Raw genomic sequence first — 23928 nt, forward strand, 5'->3', positions numbered from 1 at the left:
AGAGGGGGGCAAAGGAACAGACTCCCCAGGATGCCTGAGCTCTGCTGTCAAACCAAGGTCCTTGAATACCTTGCTGATGCCCGTTGCCTATTAATTTAGCCACAAATTAATAGGTCATTGGTCGGGACTTTGGATTCATGCACATCATGCTTTTTCTCTTTTTTATGCTGTTCCCCCTGCCCAGAAAGCCTTTTCTTACCTCCATACCTTTCCTTAGTTCTCTCACCTCTTTCAAACTGGCTCAGTGTCACCTCCTGGAAGCGTTTTCTGATTTCTTTTTCACGCCCCAGGCTACTCCCAGGTCCCCTTTCTGCCAAAGCACCTCTCTCCCTAACCCTTCTGGCTTCCCTACCAAAAAGGGACCCTTCAAGGAAAGAGACCTTACCTTATTTGTTCTTGTGTCCTCACCACCAGGATGACCCCAGTGTCCAGCTGGTCTCCATGGGCTAGAAGCTGGTTGAAAGCATGTTGTTTGAGTGTGACATCACTGTTCTCCAATGCCTGTCCTTTCCCCTGTAAGATGTGGCCCTTGGGCAAGTTGGCTGAGCTTTGGGAGTCTTCATGTCATCTCTAGGAAGGAACAGTGATGTGATTTGAGGATTGGGGGGAATAAACAAGATAAAGCAGAAAGTTGCTGCATAGTGACTGGCTCCAGGGAGGCACTTTGCAAGTGGCCATAGCATAGCCTTGCCCCTGTCACCCCTGTGCTTGGAGGTAAGGGAAGGGGATAGGAAGAAGCAATATGAACAGTCTAAAGCCACAGTATTGGCCCCAAGTACTAAAGGCAGGGCTTATGAATCAGAATCTTAGGTTCTGCCACAAGAGAGCTGAGCTTGAAGTTAGAATATTTAGTTGTGAGTTTCAGCTCTGCCTCTTAGCAGCAATGAGCGCCATTGACAAGCCATGTAACTGCTGGTAATATCATTATAAACCTCAATATTATTATCTGTCAAGGGGGATAGTAATAATGACCTCACAAAGTCCTTGTGAGGCTGACATGAGATTGCAGAGCTGTGAAAATACTTGGCCTAGCTCCTAGGGAATGCTTAATCATGAATTATTGAGTCTGGATCTATAGAATGCTTGAGAAAGTTCTGAGCAGGGCTCAACTTAGAGTATTTCTTGGGCATGTGCCAAGGGGCTTAGCAGTTTATAGCTTCAGAGTCCAGCAGTCATGTGTTCAAATCCTAGCTATGCCACTAACTATCTATGTGTCCTTAGGCAAGTAACTTAATGTTTCTGAACCACAGTTTGTTTTTTAATGACTCCTTTAAGATGATGCCTCCTGTCTCAGAGAGTTGTTATGGGGATGAAATAACCCAGTCTCAAGTACGTACCAAGTCTCAAGTATTAATATTATTCTGCTTTTACTTATGACTTAGGAACAGGCCTTGATGATATAGGGCTTTTGAAGTCCTAGTTAGTATAAAAACTGGTGTATAGAGGGCCACAGTTTGGGGGTAAGGGTTAGAGTTTTCATCTTTACAAACCAAATGGGAGTGCTACACTCAAATGATAGGAAATACTTCCTGGCTTGGCCTGGAATGTGGGAGGAGTGCTCTGTGCAGATGAGGAGAGCCCCTGGGGAAATCTTTGGGAATGGGATAAAGCCAAATGGTATGACTGAACAGGCCCTTGGGTCTTCAGTCAAACCCTGTCATTACACAGAGGAAACTGAGCCCCAGAGAGACTAATACCATGGCCCCCTGACCCATAACTGGATAGTCCCAGAGCTGGGTCTCACCCTTGTCTCCTGAGTTAGGTATGTTTTCTTTATGATGTGGAAGGATGTGAGAATAAGGAGGTGAAGTCTGGCAGGAGCCAGAGGACTGGAGGAGACCCTTGAAAAGGGCCTTACATTCCTCACGGGAGGGCTAATGCCTCACGACCTGACAGTTTGCTGTTTTAGGCCAGTTGGTCTGTGGGCCTGAGACCTTGATCCCACAGGGACAATAGGAGGGGGCAAGGAGACAGAATGTGAAGAGCATGGAGGTGTTGGTGTTCAGTGAATCTTCACGGAGAGAAAGGTGGATGAGGGTGGGGGTGGGTTAAATCCCTCTGCTGGTGTTAAAGTCCACTCGGTTTCGTTCTGTTGTTGCTTCTCATTTTTCCATATTGCTTCTCAGTTGTCCTTCAAGGTGGGCCCTTCTACTGTTTCTCTTTGTGAAGTGATCTCGCAGAAAGGAACAAGAGGGGCTGGGCTTCTCCTTGGGCTCCAAGCTGACTCTTGTTGGAAGAGGAAACCCTCATCCTTGGCCCCTTCCCCTTTCTACTCCCAGTCCAGTCAGGGATGAGGGTTCCCCCTTCCAACAAGAGTCAGCTTGGAGCCCAAGGAGAAGACCAGCCCTTTAGTTCAAGACTTCCTGGTGACTGAAGGCAAAGCTGTGCGGCTTCCTAAATCAGGCTGGGCAGATTCTTACAATGCCAGGCCCTGGTTCCAGCTGTGCTTGAAGAGGGCTTGTGGTGGCAGGCTCTGTCTGGGTAGGGTGAGCTGGCAATAATGATAATGAGCACAGCAGCAGTGCTGACCTCCTTTAGAGAGTGCCCAGTGTGCTCCAGATATCTTATCTACATTACTGCATTGATTCTTCACAGAAACCCACTGAGGAAGGTGCTGTGATGATCTTGGTATCATAGAACCTGAGTCTCTGCGAGGTTAGGACCTTATGAAATGTGCTTAGGGTCACCCAGTTGGGGTGGGCAGGCAAAGCCAGGAGTCAAATCCCAGTCGTCTGACTTGGAAGATTGCTGGGGTGAAGGGGGGCTTAGAGTAGGGTAGATGAGAAATGGGGGCGGTGGGAGCTGGAAGCCCTCCTTCTCACAGTGAAGAAGAAGGAAGCCTTCAGATCTCCATAACCCTCTTCTGGCCCAGACAGCATCTTCAGGACTGGAGTTATTTCTAAATGAAGCTGCAGAAATTGGTCTTCACTGGTGGAGAGAAGTAAAAGGGGGACTGGGGCAAGATGGGGAAAGGGTCCACTGACATGGGAAGATGAGATCTAGATCACAGCCTGAACACTGGCATCTTGGGTTTCAATCTCAGCTCTGTTCCTGGCTGTGTGTCCTCAGATAAGGCTTTTCCTCTTTTGATCTCAATTTTCTAATCTATGGTGAAAAGCTACATGCATTCCAGCTGAGAGTCTGTGGTTTTAGACTTGGATGTTCATGTGAGGCCCTAAGAGACTTAAGAAAGGGTCACTGGGAGTAGGGCATCCTCAGGAACATCAGCATAGTGGGGATCTGTCAAATAGGCCTTCCCTTAAAAGGGCAAATATGCATCACTCCCCCTGGTGCTCAGGCTCTTCTCTGTGGGGACAGTACTTCTATTTGGAAGGTCAGTATCTCCATCTCCTGTCCTCCTGAGGCCACACCACCTCACTCCCCGTACTCAAGGAAAATGTTAAAAAGTATATAAGGACAAGTATGGCATGACACCAACCAGTCAGAGCGTCATGACTGTAAACAGCTGGTATGAGCCTGTAACAGGATGTGCCAACTATATGCCAATCCTGCCCCTACTCTTGATTGTTACTAGGAAAGTCTGGCTTAAGAGCTGAAGAGCAAAGACAGAAAAGAGGGAGACTGGGGGGTGAAAAGTTGAAGAAATGAAGGCAAGAAGTGAGTTCACAGATCCTCCCAGTCATCAGCCTGTCCCTCCCCTGAACCTCATCATACTGTCAACTCAGCCTCACTGTGGCCTCTGGGAGTGTCCTTCTCATGCTTTGTGCCCTGAAAAAACAGCTTCTATACCAGCTGCAGCTGCATACCTGGAGGCTGATGAAACAACAGGGACCTGGTCTGTACTCTGCAGCATTATCCCAAACTTGACAATAGGCAGGTGACCCCCAGGTGACAATTGGTTGACCCCAATCTGCCTGCAGAATTGGTACTTTACTAAGCCTGATAGCCAGAGACCAGGGCTTTGTCTCACCCCTCTTGGCTGAGTGGCTGTCAAGTCCCATGGAAAACCCCAAAAGCCTCCTTTTGTCTTTCATTTTCCTTAGCTGTGAGCCTATTTTGGGTCTTTGCCCCCATGTACCAGGATTGCTGAGTTAGCCCACTGGCTTCTTCCCCTCTTCCCAGCCTCAGCACTGTTGCCTTGTTCCTTATAAAGTTTTCTGATTGCTTATCGACTGCTAGGAGTCAAAAGATTTCAATTACTGTTTCTTGACTTATTGATGAGGGCCTGTCTTTTTCATGAGTACAGGTCATTTCCCAATTGACCAAGAAATATGTATTGAGCACCACTAAAGCATTTTATTAGCTAGAGAAGTGGGAGGAGTTTCAAAAAAGCAAGAAGCATGGCCCCTGCCCTCAAGAAGTCTTTGCTATAGCTGTGGGAGAGCCAATCTGTAAACACAAAAATAAATAACCAATAATACAAGGCAACCTCACTGTGTTATTTGAAGCTCTCCTGGGTCTATTAAAAAGCCTGTCACAAAGTTTATAAAGAAAGATAAAATGGAGCCAGTAAAAACTCTACAATGACAATTAAAATGTATCATGACTTATAGGAGAGGCCTAATCAGATTAGACTGTTACTAGCTAGATTGTCAGGGTTTAGGAAATAAAACAATGTTCTCCAGAAGTTACCTTGCGTTCACTAGGAGCAAGTTATGACACATTTATCTTTTTATGATAAGGGTCTAGAGCTCCGTTCTAAGGAGTGCCCTAGATTTGGCATATCTCAAATTCCACAAGGCTTCAGGAAAAGTCTCATATGGTGTCTTTATAGAATAGAGGACTGGATAAGAGCTTGGGTTCATGGATTCCAAGCTGGCTGAAGGACTGTTCCTTGAGAGTGTTGATGACATGTTTTTTGGCATTCCCAGATGAGGCAGCTGTGCCCTTTGGGTCTGTCTGTATCTTTGTAGTGGTCAACATTTTTAGCAATGGTATGGGTAAAGACCATGAATATATTCTGATAATCTCTGTTAATGATCAAGCCTGGGAGAAATAGCTTAGAGTCAAGACTTAAAAATATCTTGACCCCTTGTGGGTATGCATCCCAAAGCACTGAAAGCAGGGACATAAAGAGAGATTAATACACCCATGCTCATGGTGGCATTATTCATAATAACCAGAAGGAGGAAGGAACCCAAGTATCCAATGATAGGTGAATGGATAAATAAGACATGGTATATACATGCAGAGGAATGCTACTCAACCTTAAAAGAAAAAAGGAAATTATGACACATGCTATAGCATGTATGAACCTTGAAGACATTGTTCTAAGTGAAATAAGGTGGTCACAAAAGGACAAATACTGTATGATTCTACTCCTATGATTCTACTCATGTTGCTACTTAGAGTAGTCAAATTCCTAAGTGACAGAAATTAAGGTCGTCATCAGGGGTTTGGGGGGGGAGGGAAATGAGAAGTTATTTCTTAATGAATGCAGAGTCTCTGTTTTGCAAGATGAACAAATCATGGTGTTGGATAGAAGTGATGGTTGCACAGCAATGTGAGCGCATGTAATGTCACTGAATTATATACATAAAAATGGTTAAAATGATAAATTTTGTGTTATGTGTATTTTATAATTTAAAAAATCCTGACCCAGATCTGTGCTAATAATAGAGGAAAGAGCATCCTTTTTATGTGGAAAAAAAAAAAAAAGAAGATATACAAGTGTGACTGGGCAGCCGTGTTGTGGGTAAGCTTTCCTGAATACACCAGGTTCTCTGAAAGCATATTTAGGAACCAGTAGTGGTCAAGGGTGGTTTTAGCCCTTTTGGAAAGCCTATGTGCAGGTAGTTGGGCTTAATCTATCTAGAACCTCTGTGGCATCAACAACTAGGGCTAGCCGGCGTTCCTCCTTGAGCTGGGGCACCGTTGAATCAGGCTCTCCCAGTGGCAAGCTAGAAATTTAATGTTTTCTGTTACAATGACCGCTCAACTGTAGGGTGTTCATGATATTTGGTCTCTGGCCAAAGTGGTGCCCTCTGTTCTTGGTTGGTATGGAAAATAAATCTGACCAGATTTTCTTCAGTATTGGCAGACCACCATCCCAATGATCAGCTCCATTTCTTACTTGGGGTTCACTCCCCCAGGGGTGACTGCCCCGGGTTACCTCTCCTTCTAGATAGATGGGTGAACCTATGTCCTATTGACAGTTCACTTTACCTTAGACATACCTGAGCACACAGACTGGCAAAAACCCTACAGGCCTCTGGAGACTTCTATCCTCTACTTCCTAAGAGCCATGCCATCCCCCCACCAGCCTACTTCAGCCCTTCCTTTTCCATTGGGTGAAGCCTTTATTTTAAAAATTTTTTAAAAAATATTTTATTTATTTATTCATGAGAGACACAGAGAGAGAGGCAGAGACACAGGCAGAGAGAGAAGCAGGCTCCATGCAGGGAGCCTGACATGGGACTTGATCCCAGGTCTCCAGGATCCCACCCTGGGCTGAAGGTGGTGCTAAACCACTGAGTCACCTGGGCTGCCCTGGATGAAACCTTTAAATCAAGCATCTATACACCTTAAAATGAATCTAGTGACTGACTGAGCCCTTCTGAAAATGGCTCTGCCAGAGGATAGAGGATACCCACTATACAATCATGGAGAGGGTGTAATTCACGGTTCTGTTCTCACGGGGCATGAAGGGAGAATCTGAAAGTGTTTGTGGCAGGAGATACTAGAGGACACGATGGGAAAGAAATGCTTCCAGGTGAAAGGAGCTGGAGGGAACAGAAAGCTGTGAGAGAAGGGAGGATGGGCCTGATTATTGGGTTGAGGGCTTCTAACAACTGGCAAAGAAGTTATGGTGGCTCAGTGATCACTGTCCCTGCCTACCTGGCTGCCATTGCCTGACCACTCTGTGCTGTCTGTTCTCCTGGCCAGATCACGATGAGGACCTAGGGCATCTGCCTGCTGATTACCCGCCTGGCCTGGAGTAACCATGGCCCCCCGCAAGAGGAGCCGCCATGGCCTGGGCTTCCTGTGCTGCTTTGGGGGCAGCGGCCTTCCTGAGATCAACCTCCGGGACACCCATCCTCTGCAGTATATGGAGTTCTCAAGTCCTATCCCAAACCCAGAGGAGCTCAACGTCCGCTTCGCAGAGCTGGTGGTCAGTGAGGGGATAGGGAAGGGAGGATGTTGACAAGGGGGAGGAGGACTCTGGAGCAGGGAGAGCAGGACAGAGGGCAGAGACCCATGTGCAGGGCTCTCTACCTTTGAAACTCTGCTTGGGGCTAGGGTAAGCCTCTTAGGATGCCTCACCTGTGAGGGAGAAATAAGTCATTCACTGGTCTGGATACCATGAAACATGTCCCTGGAAGAATGGACCTACTTCGTATCTCCAAGACCTCATGGCACAGCAGTTAGGCTACCATGAAAGAACAGGTCCAGGCTTTTGTAAAATAAGGCAGTGAGGAGCTTCGAAGAATACCAGAACACTTGACACCTTTCTCTCTCCTGCTCTCTGGAACTTCCCTGGGATCTTTTCAACTCAGATACAGGAACAAGGGAGAGACTGGGAATCTGTAGGCAGATTCCAGATCTTTAAAGCAGGGAATGATTGACTAGAAATATGGAGGTAGAGATGCCTCTATTGTGCCTAGTTCAGGGCTGGGTGATTATATCTCATGTCTAGCTTATGGCAGTGGAAGCTCTGTCTTTCACACTGATACCAGCTCTTCCTGACTCTGTAATGCTCATTTAGATTAGAGCGCACTATGTCTTTGCGAGAACCACTCACAAAGTGAGTATGTGAAACTCTATACTCTGACCACAAAAAGAACAGGAAAGAAGCATGATTCCTCTTCTTGGAGGTATGACGGTGAGGACAAAGCCAAGGGGACTGCCAGACCAGGGATGCAGGACCCATGCCCAGGACTCGGGCCTGAATCCTGCATAGAGTAATAAGCACAAGTTCATCTACCATTAGCTCTTGGTCACTCATTCTCACGGCTGGCCAGTAGTCAAGCCAGTAGAGAAAAAATGCTATGTGATTTGAAGTGGGATTTCACACCTGATTTTGCTAATGACTGTATTTGATTAAGGCAATCTAGCTCTTCAGATAACTGGACCACTATAAGATAAAACCATGCGGGTTATGGGAAAAAATTATCCACCTTCCTCATCACATCAGGTTTAGGGAAACTCATTGTTGTTCCTGAACTCAGGTTCAGGAAACCTTCCTCCTTTTCTCAGGGTGGAGCATGGGTGGGAGAGGACAAAGTATTTACTAGGTTAGAATGACATTTGGAACCTGATTGGTGTTACTACTACTAAGATCTGTTTTTTTGCTCAGAATGCTGCTGACCCCAAATGTGTGGGTTTTCCACACCAAGCAATTCCCTAATTCATTGCAGACACCAACTAGTGTCCTACAACTTAACTCCATGTTGACACTAACTACCCAGAGTTAACATAGACCCCACAGATGAAGATCTCAGATCCACAAAATGGCCCCCCACCCAGACACCAGTCAGAAGTAGGTCCTCATGTTACCTACACTTCAGAGAGATGTGGCTACAAGTTGAGTGTTCCTGTGATCTTCTCCTCCAGTTGGATAATTTGCTAGAATGGCTCACAGAATGTAGGGAAAGACTTCACTTACTACCACCAGTTCATTATGAAGGATATTACGAATAATACAAATGAACAGCTAGATGAAGGGTTACATTGAGTAAGGCCCAGAAGGGTAGGGCTCCTGTTCTGAGCACAGGTGCTTCTGCCTTATAGAGTTTGTGTGCACCATCCTCCCAGTCATGTGAATGTGGTCACCAACCCAGAGGCCCTCTAAGTCTTGTCATGTAGGGGTTTTTATGGACATTCCATCATGTAAGTACAATAAATTTTTACCTTCACCTTCAGTCTCTCTTCTCTTTCCAGAGTTTGAGAAGTGGGGCTGAAAATTCTAGGCTTCTAATCAAAGCTTGATCTTTCTGGTGGCCAGCCCCATGAAGGTATCTAGGGTCCCACCAGAGTTGTTTCACTAGAAGAACAGAGGCTCCTGCCACCCAGGAGATTCCAAGTGATTTAGGAGCTCTGTGTCAGGAGCAAAAGATGCTCCTATCAATTTTTGTCACTCATAGAATTCCAAGGGATTTGGGAATTTTATGCTATGAACTGGGAACAAAGATAAAAAATATATTTCTTACATTATCAGAGCAGGTCTATTTTCTTGAACAGAACACATGAGCTTTGAAAGGAGGACAGGATGAGAAATGTTCCTTTCTTTGGCTCTTTTATTCAGCAAGTATTTATTGAACATCTTAGGAGTGGTCAGGACTCCTTACAAAGTACTTTGACAAAAGCAAGGATGAGTCACACAAGTCTTATATCTGCAAGGAGAACTAACCTCAGCAAACAAACTGAGCAAACTAACATTGAGCTAGTTTTGAGCATTGAGATCAGCATTGAGCAGACAAATGAAAAAGATTCTTTGAGAGCCTGCTGTGTGCTGGGACCTGTAGGGATCTCATAAACTTTATGATAAACCAATAGGCACAGATCCTGCCCCCAAGCATGTAACATCTAATAGGGAAGACTGGTCTTGAACAGTAATGACAAGAGTAGTGTTTGGAAAGGGAACATTCATAAACCTGTGACAATGTCTAGCGGGGAAGTTAAATTCTTAACTGGGAGTCACAAAGGTTCCCCCAAAGAGTGACATTTCACTGAGATCCAAAAGAGTGATGGCTAGAGAAGTGAATGGGGTTACAGAACAATGACAGAGGGTTGTCTTCAACAGGAGAAGCAGCATCTCTGAGAATCTTTGGTCAGAAAAGAGCTGGGCCTTTAGGGGTTCACCATGGAAGATGAGAGTAAGGATTTCAGACTCAATCCTAAGGTTGATAGGAAGTCACCAAAGCAGGATGGTCTTCTAAAAGACCATTCAGAATTCTCTGTTGAAGAGGGGTTATGAGAAGACCATTAGGAGGGTTTTGGTGTTATCCAAGCTAGGGAGAATGATATCTTGGACTAAAGTGTCATCAGTGAGGATGGAGAAGACAGATTGAAGAGTTATTTAGAAGGAAATAATAGGACTTAGTGGGCTTGGGAAGTGAGTAGAAATCATGGAATACCCAAGTTTCTGATGTGAGGAACTGGGTAGATATTCGGGCCCTGTAAAAGATAAGAAATACCAGAGGAAACTCATGTTTAAGGGGCCTGGGATGATGAGCTCAGTTTGCATATTCTCTCTGTGCATCAATTTCCACATCTGTAAAGTGGATTGTTGTGAGTTTAATGAGTAAACATTAAAAAAAATAAAAAAAAATGAGTAAACATTAAGCACTTAGAACAGTGCCTGGCATGAACATTAAGCACTATATAAATGTGTGAGGTACCTGAGGGCCATCAAAATAGACAGGCACAGGAGGCAGTTGGGTCCCATGGTCTGAAGCTCAGGAAATTGGTGGGCAGGAGCCACAGGTTCAGGAGAGTCTGAGTAGTAACAGTCCTTGGGAATGGCTGGAAAGTCTTTATCTGGGGAAGCATACAGGAAGGAGACCCTGGGACCCAGAATGGTGCCCTGAGGGACTTCAACATGTGACGGTAGGAAAGAGGACAAAAAGACATCAAGGGAGCAAAACAAACATAGAGCAAAACTGGAGGGATTACCGGAGAGCGTGGTTGTCGCAGTAACTAGGGGAGCTTCAATAAGGAGTGAATGATCTTCAGTCAGTCATAGGCTACCTGGGCTGAGCCAAATCACCAAGAAATAGCCATTGATTTAGCAACAGAGACCACTGATGAGAAGAGACAAATACATACGTAACCAGAATCCAAGTTTGAATGTAACTGCTTTGGAGTTCAGGAAGGAAAAGGTGGTCTTAGAATGGCTCTGAAAGGCTTGCTGGAAGAGGCTGACCTTGAGCCTGGGTAAATTAGACCAGGGTCTATAGGGTGGGTGGTAAGGAAGGGCAGTCCAGGTGAATTAACCGTGTAAGCAAAAAAAAAAAAAGAAGAGATGCAGTGTGCACAGGAAGCATAAGGTGCATATATCTCTGCTCTTTCTTTGATCTCTGATTCTGACCATGGAAAGGAAATACTCCAGAAACTTTAGCATAGGGTGCTAGGAATCTTGACTAAGGATGTTACTGGTATATGTAGACAGTGATTCTAGGGAAGAACCTTTGTTTAGCATTAGATCTGCAGGAATCTTTAGTTCCAAAGGCAGGTGAAGTGATGGGCATTGTTTCAAATTATCTTTGTATGTGCTGTCCAAGAGGGCAGCTGTGGCCACTTGGGGCTGTTGCATATTTGAGATGTGGCTGGTCTGAACTGAGTGGAGCTATAAGGATGGAATAAACACCACACTTAGATGCTTTTCTTTCTTTCAAACTCACTGATATTTTTTTCTGTTGATTACATGTTAAAATGAGTATATTTTAGATATTTTGGGTTAAATGAAATCTATTATTAAATATAACTTCAACTATTCCATTTTAATTTTTACTATGACTAGAAATTTCTTGAAAATACATTTGGCTCACATTGTATTTCCATTGGACAGTTCTGATCTACCTAAAGGAAAGTCTTCAATATTCTCCCTTAAAAGTATAGCGAAAGGGATATTGATATTCAAGACCCTTAGACTTTCTTAATATTACTTTCACTCTTTATCACTTTTGAAAATATAAAGATTATTAATAGTATGCTTTACTATCTTAATGCAAGTATTGCTTTTGATTTTGAAAAAGAAAGCTCTCAGAATAATTGAGTTGAAAAGCAGGCTATGTTTCCTGTGGCCTATTAACTATGTCTTTGATGAGCCTTGGCATAGCTCATGAATCACGAGTGAAAAATCTTCAGTAAGAGAGGTTATTAGAGGCCATCTGGCACAGGCAAACCTACGGTGTTATTCCGAACTACCTATAGAATGACCCTAAATTTGATGACATCAGAAACCACCCAACTCTACTGCTTGAGAAGTGTGGGTTATCCTGATGGAGCCCCCAGACTTGTGTGAGTGGAGGAGCTGCCTCTGACAGGCACACCTCTGTAGCAAGCAGATCAGTAGCTCCCTTGCCATGGCATACTCTTCTTGCCAGGAGAGTTGCACAGCTTCTTGTCCTCATCAGCTCTCCTCAGCCTGTGCTGGGATCATGCCGAGGTTGGGGGAACCAGAGAATTTCTGGGGGAAAAACTCAAAGGGCAGGGATACTTGCAGGATGGGGGTAAAATCTAGGTCTATAGACTGAGTGCTTTGTCAGGCCTTGACTTAAGATGTTGACAAGCTTAAGAAGGACAAGGAAAGGAAGATTAGAAACCTGGGGCAAGAGGGTTAGGAACTAGCAAAGCAATGCAGGAAGGAGATGGACAGGGAGCAGGGAGCCTAGAGAAGGAAGGCGGAATTTGTAGAGACAAGTAGGGGTGGACACGAAGTAAGGGAAGCATGGATAGAGGCAGCCCAGGCTTGGCTAGATGTAAGGGAATGGGGGTGGTGGTGTAGGGCTGTATTTCTAGCCAAAGAAGAATTGCCCTATCATACTTTGATACTCTCTGGAGGAAGATAGTAGGCTGAGGGATAGGTTTGGGGGAGTTGCAATTTCCTGTAGCATTGAGTATTCTAATGTTAACCATCTCTGGGTTTTATTTCTTGTCTTTGCAGGATGAATTGGATCTCACCGACAAAAACCGGGAGGCTGTGTTTGCACTGCCTCCAGAGAAGAAATGGCAGATCTACTGCAGCAAGAAGAAGGTGCCATGTCTGACCCCTTCCATTGCCACCTCAGGGTCCCCAGCATGGGACAGCTCTTGCCTCCATGCTTGCTTACTCATTCAACAGATATTTATTATACACCAGCATTGTTCTGGGTGTTGAAGGAATTACCATGAATAAATCAGGGCAAAAAATTCCCTGCTCTCATGGCGCTGACACTCAGGGAAATGGGATTCGGTTTTTCAAAAACCCTTGACACAGGTGCCCATTGGGTTCCAGGAGTAGGGCTGCATTAAGGAGATTCAAAGATGACAAGTCCACACTCCCTTTTGTGCCTGCCTGGAGGGTATGCCACCCTGTGTCACACCTAAGGGCAACTTTGTTGTAAGGACTCAGTCTGGGTGGGGGTAGTCTCTTCTGAATTTTTGGCCCCCACTCTGTCCCAGACTCAGCCTCACAGGGCAGGAGGTACATCGGGGTCACACATCAGCCCCCATGCTCTCTACCTACTCCTCCCTCTCTTCTCCTTCAATAAGAGATGTCTTCAGTCTCCTGACTGTGGTCCTCCTTAGGAAGAGGTGTGCCAGGCTCCAGTTGGGGCTTCATTGGATATTATCTCCTCCCCTCTGCTTCCCAGCAGCAGTGCTTTGTCTCCCTTGGTCTTTCTTCTTATGTGTATGCGTCTTACACATCTTTCTCTGTATCTCTCTTCCTCTCTTCTATTTTAGCCTTTCTCCTTCTTGGTCCATCTTCCTTGTCTCCCCTCCATCCTCCCTTTTTTCAGACTAGCAGCTTGTTCCTTTGACCTCAGAGTATAGGAGTTCGGGAGTTAGGACCCAGTTACTCCCACACCTGAGGCTCAGATCTGCTCTTCACTGGGAGAAGACAGGCAGGTCTGTGGCAGTTCTGAGCCTTCTGAGCCATTGCTCCTTCATGTTCCCTGAGCCTGTTGTTCATGGCTTTTTTTTTTTTTTTTCTTCTTCTCACCTGAGGGTATTTGTCCCATCTGGGGCTCCCTGACCTTATAAAATTGGAGGATTAGAATGCTACAACACTCTAGAATTGGAAGGAGCTGCAGAACAATTCAGTCTAGTCCTTTCTTCTGCATCTGAAGCAAGGATGGCCTCAGGAGGCAGTGGACTCGCCCAAAGCTCCCAGCCAGTTCTGGCCAGTGGCTGCACCATTGCTAGAACCCAAGCCTGCTGGAGTCTAAGGGCCTGTGGCAAGATGCAGGGGCTGTGCACACTAGTCTAGTATACTTGATGCACATTTACTAGACACTGTAATTAGCAGAATACTGTGCTCTATGTCCAAGACTCTCATTGTGAGAAAGAAGATCTTTAAAAAGTTCAAGTCATAGGAGAAAGGAAAAAATGAACTTTAGGAGTAGTTAATCATGTCTCATGCTTCTCCACTTTCCAAATGGATATACTATGGAATTGATCTCTTACACAACTAAAATAAAAAATTTGCTGAAGTACAAGGACAACTTGTTCTACCTTCCAAACCAGATTACATGCGATATCCCCTCCATACTTTCACATACCCCTCTTTTGTCATGTGGTGTTTCTTCTCTCTGAAACACCCTTCCCACCTGTCTTAGCTTCAATAATCTTTAATAATTCAGTCCTCTCAGAGACCCCTTATGGGCCTTCTGTTTTAGATGCTCCCACCCTGGGCTTCCACAGCCCACTATAAATGGTTCTACCATAGAATTTTACCCTGCCTCTGGCACTAAACTCTTCCATGGAAGACAGAGACTTACTTTGTATTGAGTACTTTCAGGGCTCAGTACAGTTATTGGCATGTAGTAGGTACTCCTTTAATGCAATATGGAATGGATAAATGATGAATTGGCAAAGGCAGGATCTATATATTTGGTAGTGGATTTGTTTTTGGTTCTGTGATCCCCTCCCCAAGGTCAGAAGATAGAATTAGGGGGCCTCAGTCATGAAGAGAAGTCACATATAGCCATGTGAAGTCACAAAGACCAAATCCCACTGGTCTAAAATTTGATTTTTGAGAAACAAACTGGTGAAGCTTGAGTAGATGTAGCCGAGGGATGCAGTGCAAAGTCCAGGTCAACTGGCAGGCAGGTGGTTTGTCAGTGAGGTTCTGGAAGGGGAGGTAAGTTTTTGTGCATATATGAAAGCAGAAGATTAGCAGAAGGCAGGTGAGAGGGAACGTCCAAATGCACCAGGGACAGGAAGGAACAAGGTGTGTGTAATACCCAGGGCCAGATTCCTTGGCTGGAAGAGAGGGGCTAGCTCTTCAATCAGCATTAATATTTATTCAACTCTCATTATTCTTGCCCATCCTTGGTGAGGAATTGAGGTTTTCCCTTGGAACCTGAAGGCTGGGCCAAAAGCCCTGTGCTCTGCCTCCAAACTACACTAACACCTCCTGAGTCTCTCCAAAACCCAGGAATTTGGAAGTCTCCCTCTTTTAGTAAAGCTACTGTTTGCTGAGTGCCTACCGTATGCCAAGGAACTGCACCAAATGCTTTATATTAGTATTTCTCAAACAATCCGAGAGAAAGACTTAAGTTCCAAACTATCACAAACTAATACTTCTGTAAAATACAACGAGAATGATAGCATTAGTCAAATTTAAAAGCCAGATATATGAAATGGAAGTGCAGATTTTTATTAAGTTGAACAGACATAGAATTATATTTTATTTAGAAGCAAAGAGGGAACAGATACAACAGGAAAAACATTTATATTATATATATTATTTATTGAAAGTGCATATATCTCTGTGATTTCTGCCCATGTCAATTGGCCAGTCACGAGATTCCATGTTCATTATCTGCATTTTACCAAGGAAGAAATGGAAGCCTGGAGAGATTTTGTAACTTCCTCAAAGTTATTCCTGTCTGGGTGGGGCTAGAAAGGAAATCTGCTGGCATGGAATGAGGCTCAAGATCTCAGGCCTATCTTCCAGCTGATCCATACAATCTTTCTTCTTGTTCCAGGAGCAGGAGGACCCCAACAAGCTGGCCACCAGCTGGCCTGACTATTATATCGACCGCATCAACTCAATGGCTGCGGTGAGCAATGGCTCTGCCCCTCTCCTGTGCCCACCTGGAAAAGCTTTGAGGGAGAGTGATCCTCCCTTGTCTTTCCCTGAACTTCACACCCTGCTCACCTGGGGATCAGCAAGCAGCCTTTGAGTTGTTCCTGAGATTTTCTTTTCTTTAATCCCTCCATTCTCTGTGTGAGTCTAGGCCATTTAAACATCTATTAACCATTTGTATATCATACAGTCTTGGGAAATGGGCTGAACCAATAATTCTCCTATTTCACAGACAAGGAAGGTGAAGTCTGGGACTGGGACCTGGGTCTTCTTAGAGTCTGATGCTCCTAGTAAACTATTCCTTGAGGCCTTACTCTCCCTGAGGCCGGAGTGGCTCCTGGATCACACCTGGCCTGGGGGAAGGGTGCAGGGAGCTTGGGCTCAGGCAGCACAGCAGAACCTCCGCCCCTTCCCACCTACCTCAGATGCAGAGTCTGTATGCCTTTGACGAGGAAGAGACGGAGATGAGGAACCAAGTTGTGGAAGACCTGAAGACAGCTCTCCGGACACAGCCCATGAGGTGACTCAGTGTGTTTCCCCTTCCCACTTCCTTCCACGCCCCTTCACCCGGTGGTCCCCCTCAACTTTCTGAAGCTCCATCCAATGCTCTGCTCCCATCCCAGTCCCTGTTCCCTTGCTGGCTCTACTCCTGGGCATCCCCTAGAGTTCCCTGCACTTAGCCCTACTTCCGGCCTCCTCCAACCCCTCTCTCTGAGGAGCTGGGAGGCTTTCAGAGCATGGGCATGTGGGGGACCAGGGGAAAGAATGTAGGAATGTGGGATAAGGGGATCCCTGGGTGGCTCAGCGGTTTAGCGCCTGCCTTTGGCCCAGGACATGATCTGGAGTCCTGGGAACGAGTCCCACATCGGGCTCCCTGCATGGAGCCTGCTTCTCCCTCTGCCTGTGTCTCTGCCTCTGTGTGTGTGTATATGTGTGTGTGTCTCTCATGAATAAATAAATAAAATCTTTTTTTTAAAAAAAAAGAATTTGGCATAAACCTCAGGTCCTGAAGAGCCATCTGAGCAGAAATTGAGGGCAGGTACTTGTTTTTCTTGGGAGAACAGAATGAGAGAGAGGGTGGCCTTATGGACAAGGTGTGTATGGACAAGGTGTACAAGAAAGATCTCTGAGGATGAGAACCCCGGCCAGGAAGGAGGGTAGTGTGGGCAAGAGATACTCAGCCACTAGGGGGAGATGTGGTGTCTGTGGACAAGAGTCTACCACCTGCAGGAGTGATGCAGGCCAGGAAAAGCAGATGATTTTGAAAAGAAAGACCCTTACCCCTTCCTAGGCCACATTGTGCAAAGTTCCCAAGTGGGACAAGAACCACAGGTTCTCCTGGTGCCTGGGAGCTGGCTTGTGGCTGCTTGTGGGGACTGACTATTAAATTTCCAGCAGTTTTGCAAGCTGCTTATTAAACATAGCTATGATTAGACTATAATGTTATATAAACTTAAAACTAAGTAAGTTATACCAAAACCAAAAGTAATAAATACTTAAAACTTTTCACTCCCTAATTACCTAATGATCTTACTGCATTTTGGTTTTATGTATGTTCTTTACTGTTCTATGTGGTCTTGAGTGTATACTCGTTGTATATGCGTGGTGGAAATGCAGCTGACCCTGAACAAGGTGGCTGTTAGGAGTGCCAATGCCCATGCAGTCGAAAATCTGCATATAACTTTTGACACCCCAAAACTTAACTACTAACAGCCTACTTTTGACCAGCAGCCTTACCAATAACAGAGTTGATTAATGTATTTTATATGTTATATATATTATATACTGTATTCTTACAATTACAGAAAAGAAATTGTTAAGAAAATCATAAGGAAAATACATCCCTAGTATTGTACTGTATTTATTGAACAAATCCGTGCTATTCAAGACTCAAATGTACTATAAATGTTGCTTCGCTTTCCAGCTCCATGTTCAATGATGTCACATTGATAGCTTGAAATTAGCTATGCTGGGAATATTTATACTCTAGAAATTAGGAAACACTACAATCAGGCCTTGTTTTTCTTTCTTTAGAAAGCCGGTTGTTAAATGTCTACCAGCATACTGGCCTGCCTGTGTGCATTTATGTGTGTGCGTGTGTGTGAAGTAGAGGCCAATCTTTCTACTTTGGGAGCCAGAACTTAGAACCTTGGGAGAATGGGAGCATCTTAATCCCATTTGTGGTTGCTGGGGGCGGGGGGCTTGTATGGGAAGGGGATGCAGAAAGGATGAGGACATAGAGGAAAGGAGTTGATGGAAGGTTGCCAGGTTTGTCTCCCACTTCACTTTACTTTTCTTTCCCTTAGTAAAATTCTGTTTACAAAAGTTATACATGGTGGAAATTCTGCATAATACAGGAAAGTGTATAATAGAAATAAATAATACACATTTTAATGACTTGAGAGTATGTTCTATTTTATAGACATATTTGTATAATAATATGGAAATACACAAATAAAGTTGGGACCAAATGTATTAATTATATGCAACGGTTCCCTCAGCTCCATTTATGACATGTCCTTAGATCATTATTATTCTATGAAATCAAGTGTTCTAAGCCTTTTTGTGTGTTTGCGTGTATGAGGGCACATGTGCTATGGATGACTTTGGCACCAGATGAAACCTATTGACTGCTTATCAGAATGATATTTTTAAATAATAAAATAGATAAGATGAATAATAAACCAATTAAATTGAAATACAGTTACCAAATATGCAAAATTCGTGAGGTAGCAATTAATGTGCTTCTTTATGCTTTAAACAGTAAGAACTGGCAACCACCATGATTCTGAAGTGCTGATGAGTGGAAATGATAGTTTGAGACACCTGCAACAACTATAATTTGATATAAAAATAGCTGATTTCTTTGGGTAACAAAATCACAGATTCTGCGAATACCACTGTAGTTTATTGCCCACATTCAGCATAGAAAGAAATGATACATTTCAGGTAGAGGTTACCAAAAATAAAAGTGTAACTTCTTTTTCCCATCCAAGTTCACAGACCCCTGCACGTTAGCCATAGACCCCTTAGAGGAACACAGAGTCCAGATTAAGAACCCCTGAACAAGGGATGCCTGGGGGGCTCAGCCGTTGAGCATCTGCCTTCGGCTCAGGGCATGATTCGTGGGTCCGGGATCAAATGCTGTATCAGGCTCCTGGCAAGGAACCTGTTTCTCCCTCTGCCTATGTCTCTGCCTTTCTCTCTCTCTCTCTCTCTCTCTCTCTCTCTCTCTGTCTCTCATGAATAAATAAGTAAAATTTTTTAAAAAAAGGAACTCCTGAACGAAATGGCTGTTAATGCTTGCTTCTAACATTCCAGATAACAGCTATTTTCATAAGGATCCCTTGAAAAGGGCCTTCCCAAGCCTTGGTCCTGTGACCCAGTGACTCTGATGGCTGCCCTGTCTAGAAGTCCTCTTTGTCTTCCGACTGTAATTCTCTTAATCTCCATCCTCTCTGGAGATGAATTTCCAGGTTTAATAGCAATGATAATTATAGTAATAATTGCTACAAGCATTCCCTTCACGTATACACCATCACAGCTATGCAGTGACAGTCAATGACCTGCAAATACATGGTATTTAAGGTGCAAATAAGGCATCAGTCTCCTGTGAGGGTGATAGGATTTCAGTGCTTTCAGTAAACTCTCTAAATGAGCCACGTGGCTACTGTAGGTGGGACACAGGTTAGGGGGTAACTATTTGCAAAGTGTATATAGAATAACGTGCAGAGATGCCTGGGTGGCTCAGGGATGGCTGGGTGGCTCAGTGGTGGAGCGTCTGCCTTTGTCTCAGGCTGTGATCCTGGAATCCCGGGATTGAGTCCTGCGTCAAGATCCCTGCATGGAGCCTGCTTCTCCCTCTGCCTATGTCTCTGCCTCTCTCTCTCTCTCTCTCTCTCTCTCTCTCGTCTTTCTCATGAATAAATAAATAAAACCTTAAAAAAAAAAAAAAGAATAACATGCGAATTCAGGACACCTGTTGTGCTCATGGCTCTGGCCTGGACAGGTTTGTGACACGCTTCATTGAGCTGGAGGGTTTGACCTGTCTGCTGAATTTCCTCCGGAGCATGGACCATGCCACCTGTGAAAGTCGCATCCACACCTCCCTCATCGGTTGCATCAAGGCTCTGATGAACAACTCCCAGGGGCGGGCGCATGTGTTGGCGCAGCCTGAGGCCATCAGCACCATTGCACAGAGCCTGCGTACAGAGAACAGCAAGACCAAGGTGGCCGTGCTGGAGATCCTGGGCGCCGTGTGCCTGGTGCCTGGTGGCCACAAGAAGGTGCTGCAGGCCATGCTACACTACCAGGTGTATGCAGCTGAGCGGACGCGCTTTCAGGTGAGGGGCCTAGCAGAGGGTTTATATACAAAGATGTAAGGGACCTTAAGAGATATGAGTTTGGCTGGGAAAATGGACTCCTCGCTAGACCGTAGGTTTCTTGAGACTGGATTGTTGGTCTATGGCTCTACATCTCTGAGCCGGGTGCCTGGCTAATTACAGCGGCTCAGTCAAATATGGAATTGAGGGCAGCCCGGGTGGCTCAGTGGTTTAGCGCTGTCTTCGAACCAGGGAGTGATCCTGGAGACCCGGGGTCAAGTCCCATGTCAGGCTCCCTGCATGGAGCCTGCTTCTCCCTCTGCCTGTGTCTCTACCTCTCTCTCTCTGTGTCTCTCATGAATAAATAAATTTTTAAAAAATTTAAAAAATGGAATGGAATGCAATTGCTAGGGCCAAGATTTTAAGCCCTACGGCTGGCGCTTACCATGGGGACCTGGGGAACAGTGCTGGATGCTTAGGCCATGCTATTCTTTTTTCCTCTCCTTGATGTGCCCCAGAAAAGGAATGAGATAGTTTAGTATCATGTGTCTTATGTAGAGTAAGTATCAATAGATGTAAACTGTCACTACAAATACTATGGTTTGTCTACCATAGACCAAGTATCATTTTTAGACACTTACCCTGTGCAGAAAGTGGCCCCTGACCCTTTGTAAGAGATTCAAAAGAGGTAAAAGGCAGTGTCTGTGCCGTCAAGGAGCTGGGCAGGAAGATTTACGAGCCATAAACAGTTAGAGCTGTAAATAGCTGTGAAGTGCTGAAGCAGCATTTTGGCACTGCCCTACAAAATAAACTAAGCCCTGGAAATGAGTGGAGAGGAAGTAAGGCAGGACTGAGACTGAGCTGTTGAGAGGCAAAGGATGCTTCGTGGAAAAGCTGAGCTTTCTGGAGGGCCCAAGGTAAGCTGGATAGATTGGGTAAAGCAAGCATATGGGGCAGGCTCGGCAGCTGGAATGGTGGGGGCACTGGCAGAGAGGCTGGGTATGTGGGAGCCTGAGCCCACCTTTCCTCTCCTGTCCTGCCTTTCATTCCAGACACTGCTGAATGAAGCTAGACCGAAGTTTGGGCCGGTATCGGGATGAAGTGAATCTGAAAACAGCCATCATGTCCTTCATCAATGCTGTCCTTAATGCTGGAGCTGGAGAGGTGAATCATCTTCTCCTTGCCCTTACTGTTCCTGGACTTTCTGGATCCAGGGGAGTGTGTGCAAGAGGGAAGGGGCCGAGACCGCTTGTTGGTGTGACTGTCACTACCATCACTATCTTCGGATTATCTTTATCAACTCTTGCCTCCTTCACTTGGGGCAGAGAAGGAATAGCTTGTCATGAACCTTGCTGTCATGAGGGGCTCTTGAGGAGTTTCTTGCATGGGTTGCATTGTGCATTATGTGTCTCCTGGACAAACCCCAAGCTTGGCTAGCTGATGCTGGCTTAGGGTGGTGGGGGATCATTTATGGGAGGAGGGCAAGTGTGGACCCTTCTTTCTAAAGACCTGCTCCTGGACTGGTTTCTGAGTTGGCTGGCCATGCCCTCTAGCACCTTCTGTTAGGAGGTATGGCTTCTGATTTTCCTAACTATGGGGTCAGAATGGGGTTCTCAGACCGTAAAACTAGCAACAGTTGAAGAAGAACTTGAAGAGCAGGTTAACTCCCCAAATTCTAAGGGAACCACTTACCCCAACCAAGATTGGCTTGTTAAAGGTCAAAAGGGGCAATTTAATAATCTCTACCTTTCCCTCTTTTCTGTCAGCATACTTTTCTTGCATCTAGTCCTGATAAGCTGAGTTTGGTGAGGTGGGTTTAGTGAGTTTGGTTTGGTGAGGTGAGGGAAAAATCTGTCCCTAAGGTGCTGGCATCATCTTTGTTGATACTAGCTATACTAATCTGTTCTGATTAGTTGGTAACCGTACTTCATCAGATAATTCTTAATGAGTATCACCCCTATAGGTAAGTAATATCATTCCCATTTTACACATGAGGAAACTAAGGCTTTACAAAGTCACAAAACTAGTGAGCGTCAGAGCAGGGATTTGAACCAAGACCTGTCTGAAATCAAAGCTTATGTTCTACATTATTCTATCGTATCACTCTTTGATGCCAAAGGCTGAGAAAACTGGTAAGAAATTTGAAGGAAGTGAAGCAGGAAACCTAATAGGAGCAAATAACAAGGTCAAGGGTATCTCCTCCTGCCCTTTCTTGGAGCGCTGGACTTGAAGCAGTTCCAGATGGGTTGCTGCAGGTGATAGGGTAGGACAAGGACTGGGGTGGGTCCACTGGGGACTCTGGTGGAAGAGCCACAAGCCAATAATTCTTGTTCTCCCTGGTGATCCCCAGGATAATCTGGAGTTCCGCCTTCATCTACGGTACGAGTTCCTGATGCTGGGGATTCAGCCTGTGATTGACAAACTCCGGCAGCATGAGAATGCCATCCTGGACAAGTAAGGCCCAAGCCACCCATCCCCACTGCAGATGTATGGATTACCTAGAGGTAATATCTACTCTACTCTATCCCCCCATCCTATCTAGGCATTTAGACTTCTTTGAGATGGTCCGGAATGAGGATGACCTGGAGCTAGCCAGGAGGTTTGACATGGTGAGAAGCCTGCAGGGATGGGATAACTGCATGGGGTCCTGGTGGCCCCACAGCCTCTCCTCCAGATCCCATGTGGTCGGTCCAGTGTTGGTTGGCCTCCCTGGTGAACGGCCCTATAACCAGGTCCTACTTCTGGAGCCTGGAAGTGTGTTGGCTCTGGGGGCCTCACCTGGCAGGCCTAACCTGGTAGGGTATCTCCTCTGCTGGGAGATCACAATGTCCAAAGGAAAGAGAGCCAGTTCTTAAACATGATTATTCTCAAATGCCTCTCCTAGACGACATTCCCTCTGCTTTCCAGCAATTTCCTGAGTCCTGTCTCCCTATCACTTACCAGATCATGCTTCACAAACCAGATTGTCTTTTCATTTTGGCCTCAATAACCCTGAAAATACACAATTCTACTGCTTTAATATCATATTATAAAATCTCTATCCAAATGGAAACCTCCTTCTAGTGGTGCTGCAGTCACCAAGCACCAACCCATTATACTGTCACAAAAGCCTGGGATTTACAGGTGGAGAGACTGAGATTAGCTTGCCTGTGGTCACACAATGAGAGAGTAGATCTGGAATTTGAACCCAGGTTGTGTGGAACTATATTACATGGTCTTTGAGTTGTCTATGCCCCTGACCCCTTCCCTTAGTTTGAATCAGTAGTTCTCAACCAGGAGTGACTTTGCCTCCTCCTTCCCCTGTGGACATTTTTTGTTGTTACAACTGGTGCAAGGAAGATGCCACTGGAATCTGATAGATACTGACCAAGGATGCTGTGGAATAGCCTACAGTGAACAGGACAGCTCCCCACAACAAAGAATGATTCTGGTCCAAGATGCCAATAGTGCTGAGATTGAGAAATCCTGCTTTATATAATTAGGACATCTCCCTCCTCCTTTTCTCTGTGCCTTCCTTTTTAAGCCCGGGAACATCATCCTGGGGAATGGGGCTCAGTGGATGCAAGTAGGATTTTCTCCTCTCTTCTTCCTTCCCATTCACTGTGCCCTCCATTCTCTCAGGTCCACATCGACACCAAGAGTGCTTCCCAGATGTTTGAGCTGATCCACAAGAAGCTAAAGCACACTGAAGCCTACCCCTGCTTGCTGTCTGTCCTGCACCACTGCCTACAGATGCCCTGTGAGTAGCCTGCAATTGTCACCTCTTCAGCCAGCCTGGGCCCTGGCTAGTGGAAGGTTGAAACAAGCTGTCAGGAACCCCTGGGTTGACGAATCTGACTGGGTCTCTCTTTGTAATGCCCCCCAGGAGGCCTGACCACAGGATCCAGGCCCTTGTTCTTCCCTCCTTCT

General features: G+C 45.4%; 1 protein-coding gene across 1 annotated transcript in view; it reads left to right on the top strand.

Moving 5' to 3' along the window:
• DAAM2 (dishevelled associated activator of morphogenesis 2) overlaps window positions 1–23928 on the top strand; it is a 114663-nt gene that overhangs the window by 54658 nt on the left and 36077 nt on the right. Inside the window, 10 exon segments of the mRNA XM_038553978.1 lie at window positions 6847–7072; window positions 12569–12658; window positions 15597–15671; window positions 16123–16217; window positions 19707–20040; window positions 21072–21086; window positions 21088–21183; window positions 22370–22473; window positions 22562–22628; window positions 23641–23758. Coding sequence (XP_038409906.1) covers window positions 6905–7072; window positions 12569–12658; window positions 15597–15671; window positions 16123–16217; window positions 19707–20040; window positions 21072–21086; window positions 21088–21183; window positions 22370–22473; window positions 22562–22628; window positions 23641–23758 — 1162 coding nt within the window. The 5' untranslated portion in view covers window positions 6847–6904.

The sequence above is a fragment of the Canis lupus genome, chromosome 12 (genome assembly GCF_011100685.1).
Source record: "Canis lupus familiaris isolate Mischka breed German Shepherd chromosome 12, alternate assembly UU_Cfam_GSD_1.0, whole genome shotgun sequence".
In the NCBI taxonomy this organism is placed as follows: Eukaryota; Metazoa; Chordata; class Mammalia; order Carnivora; family Canidae; genus Canis; species Canis lupus.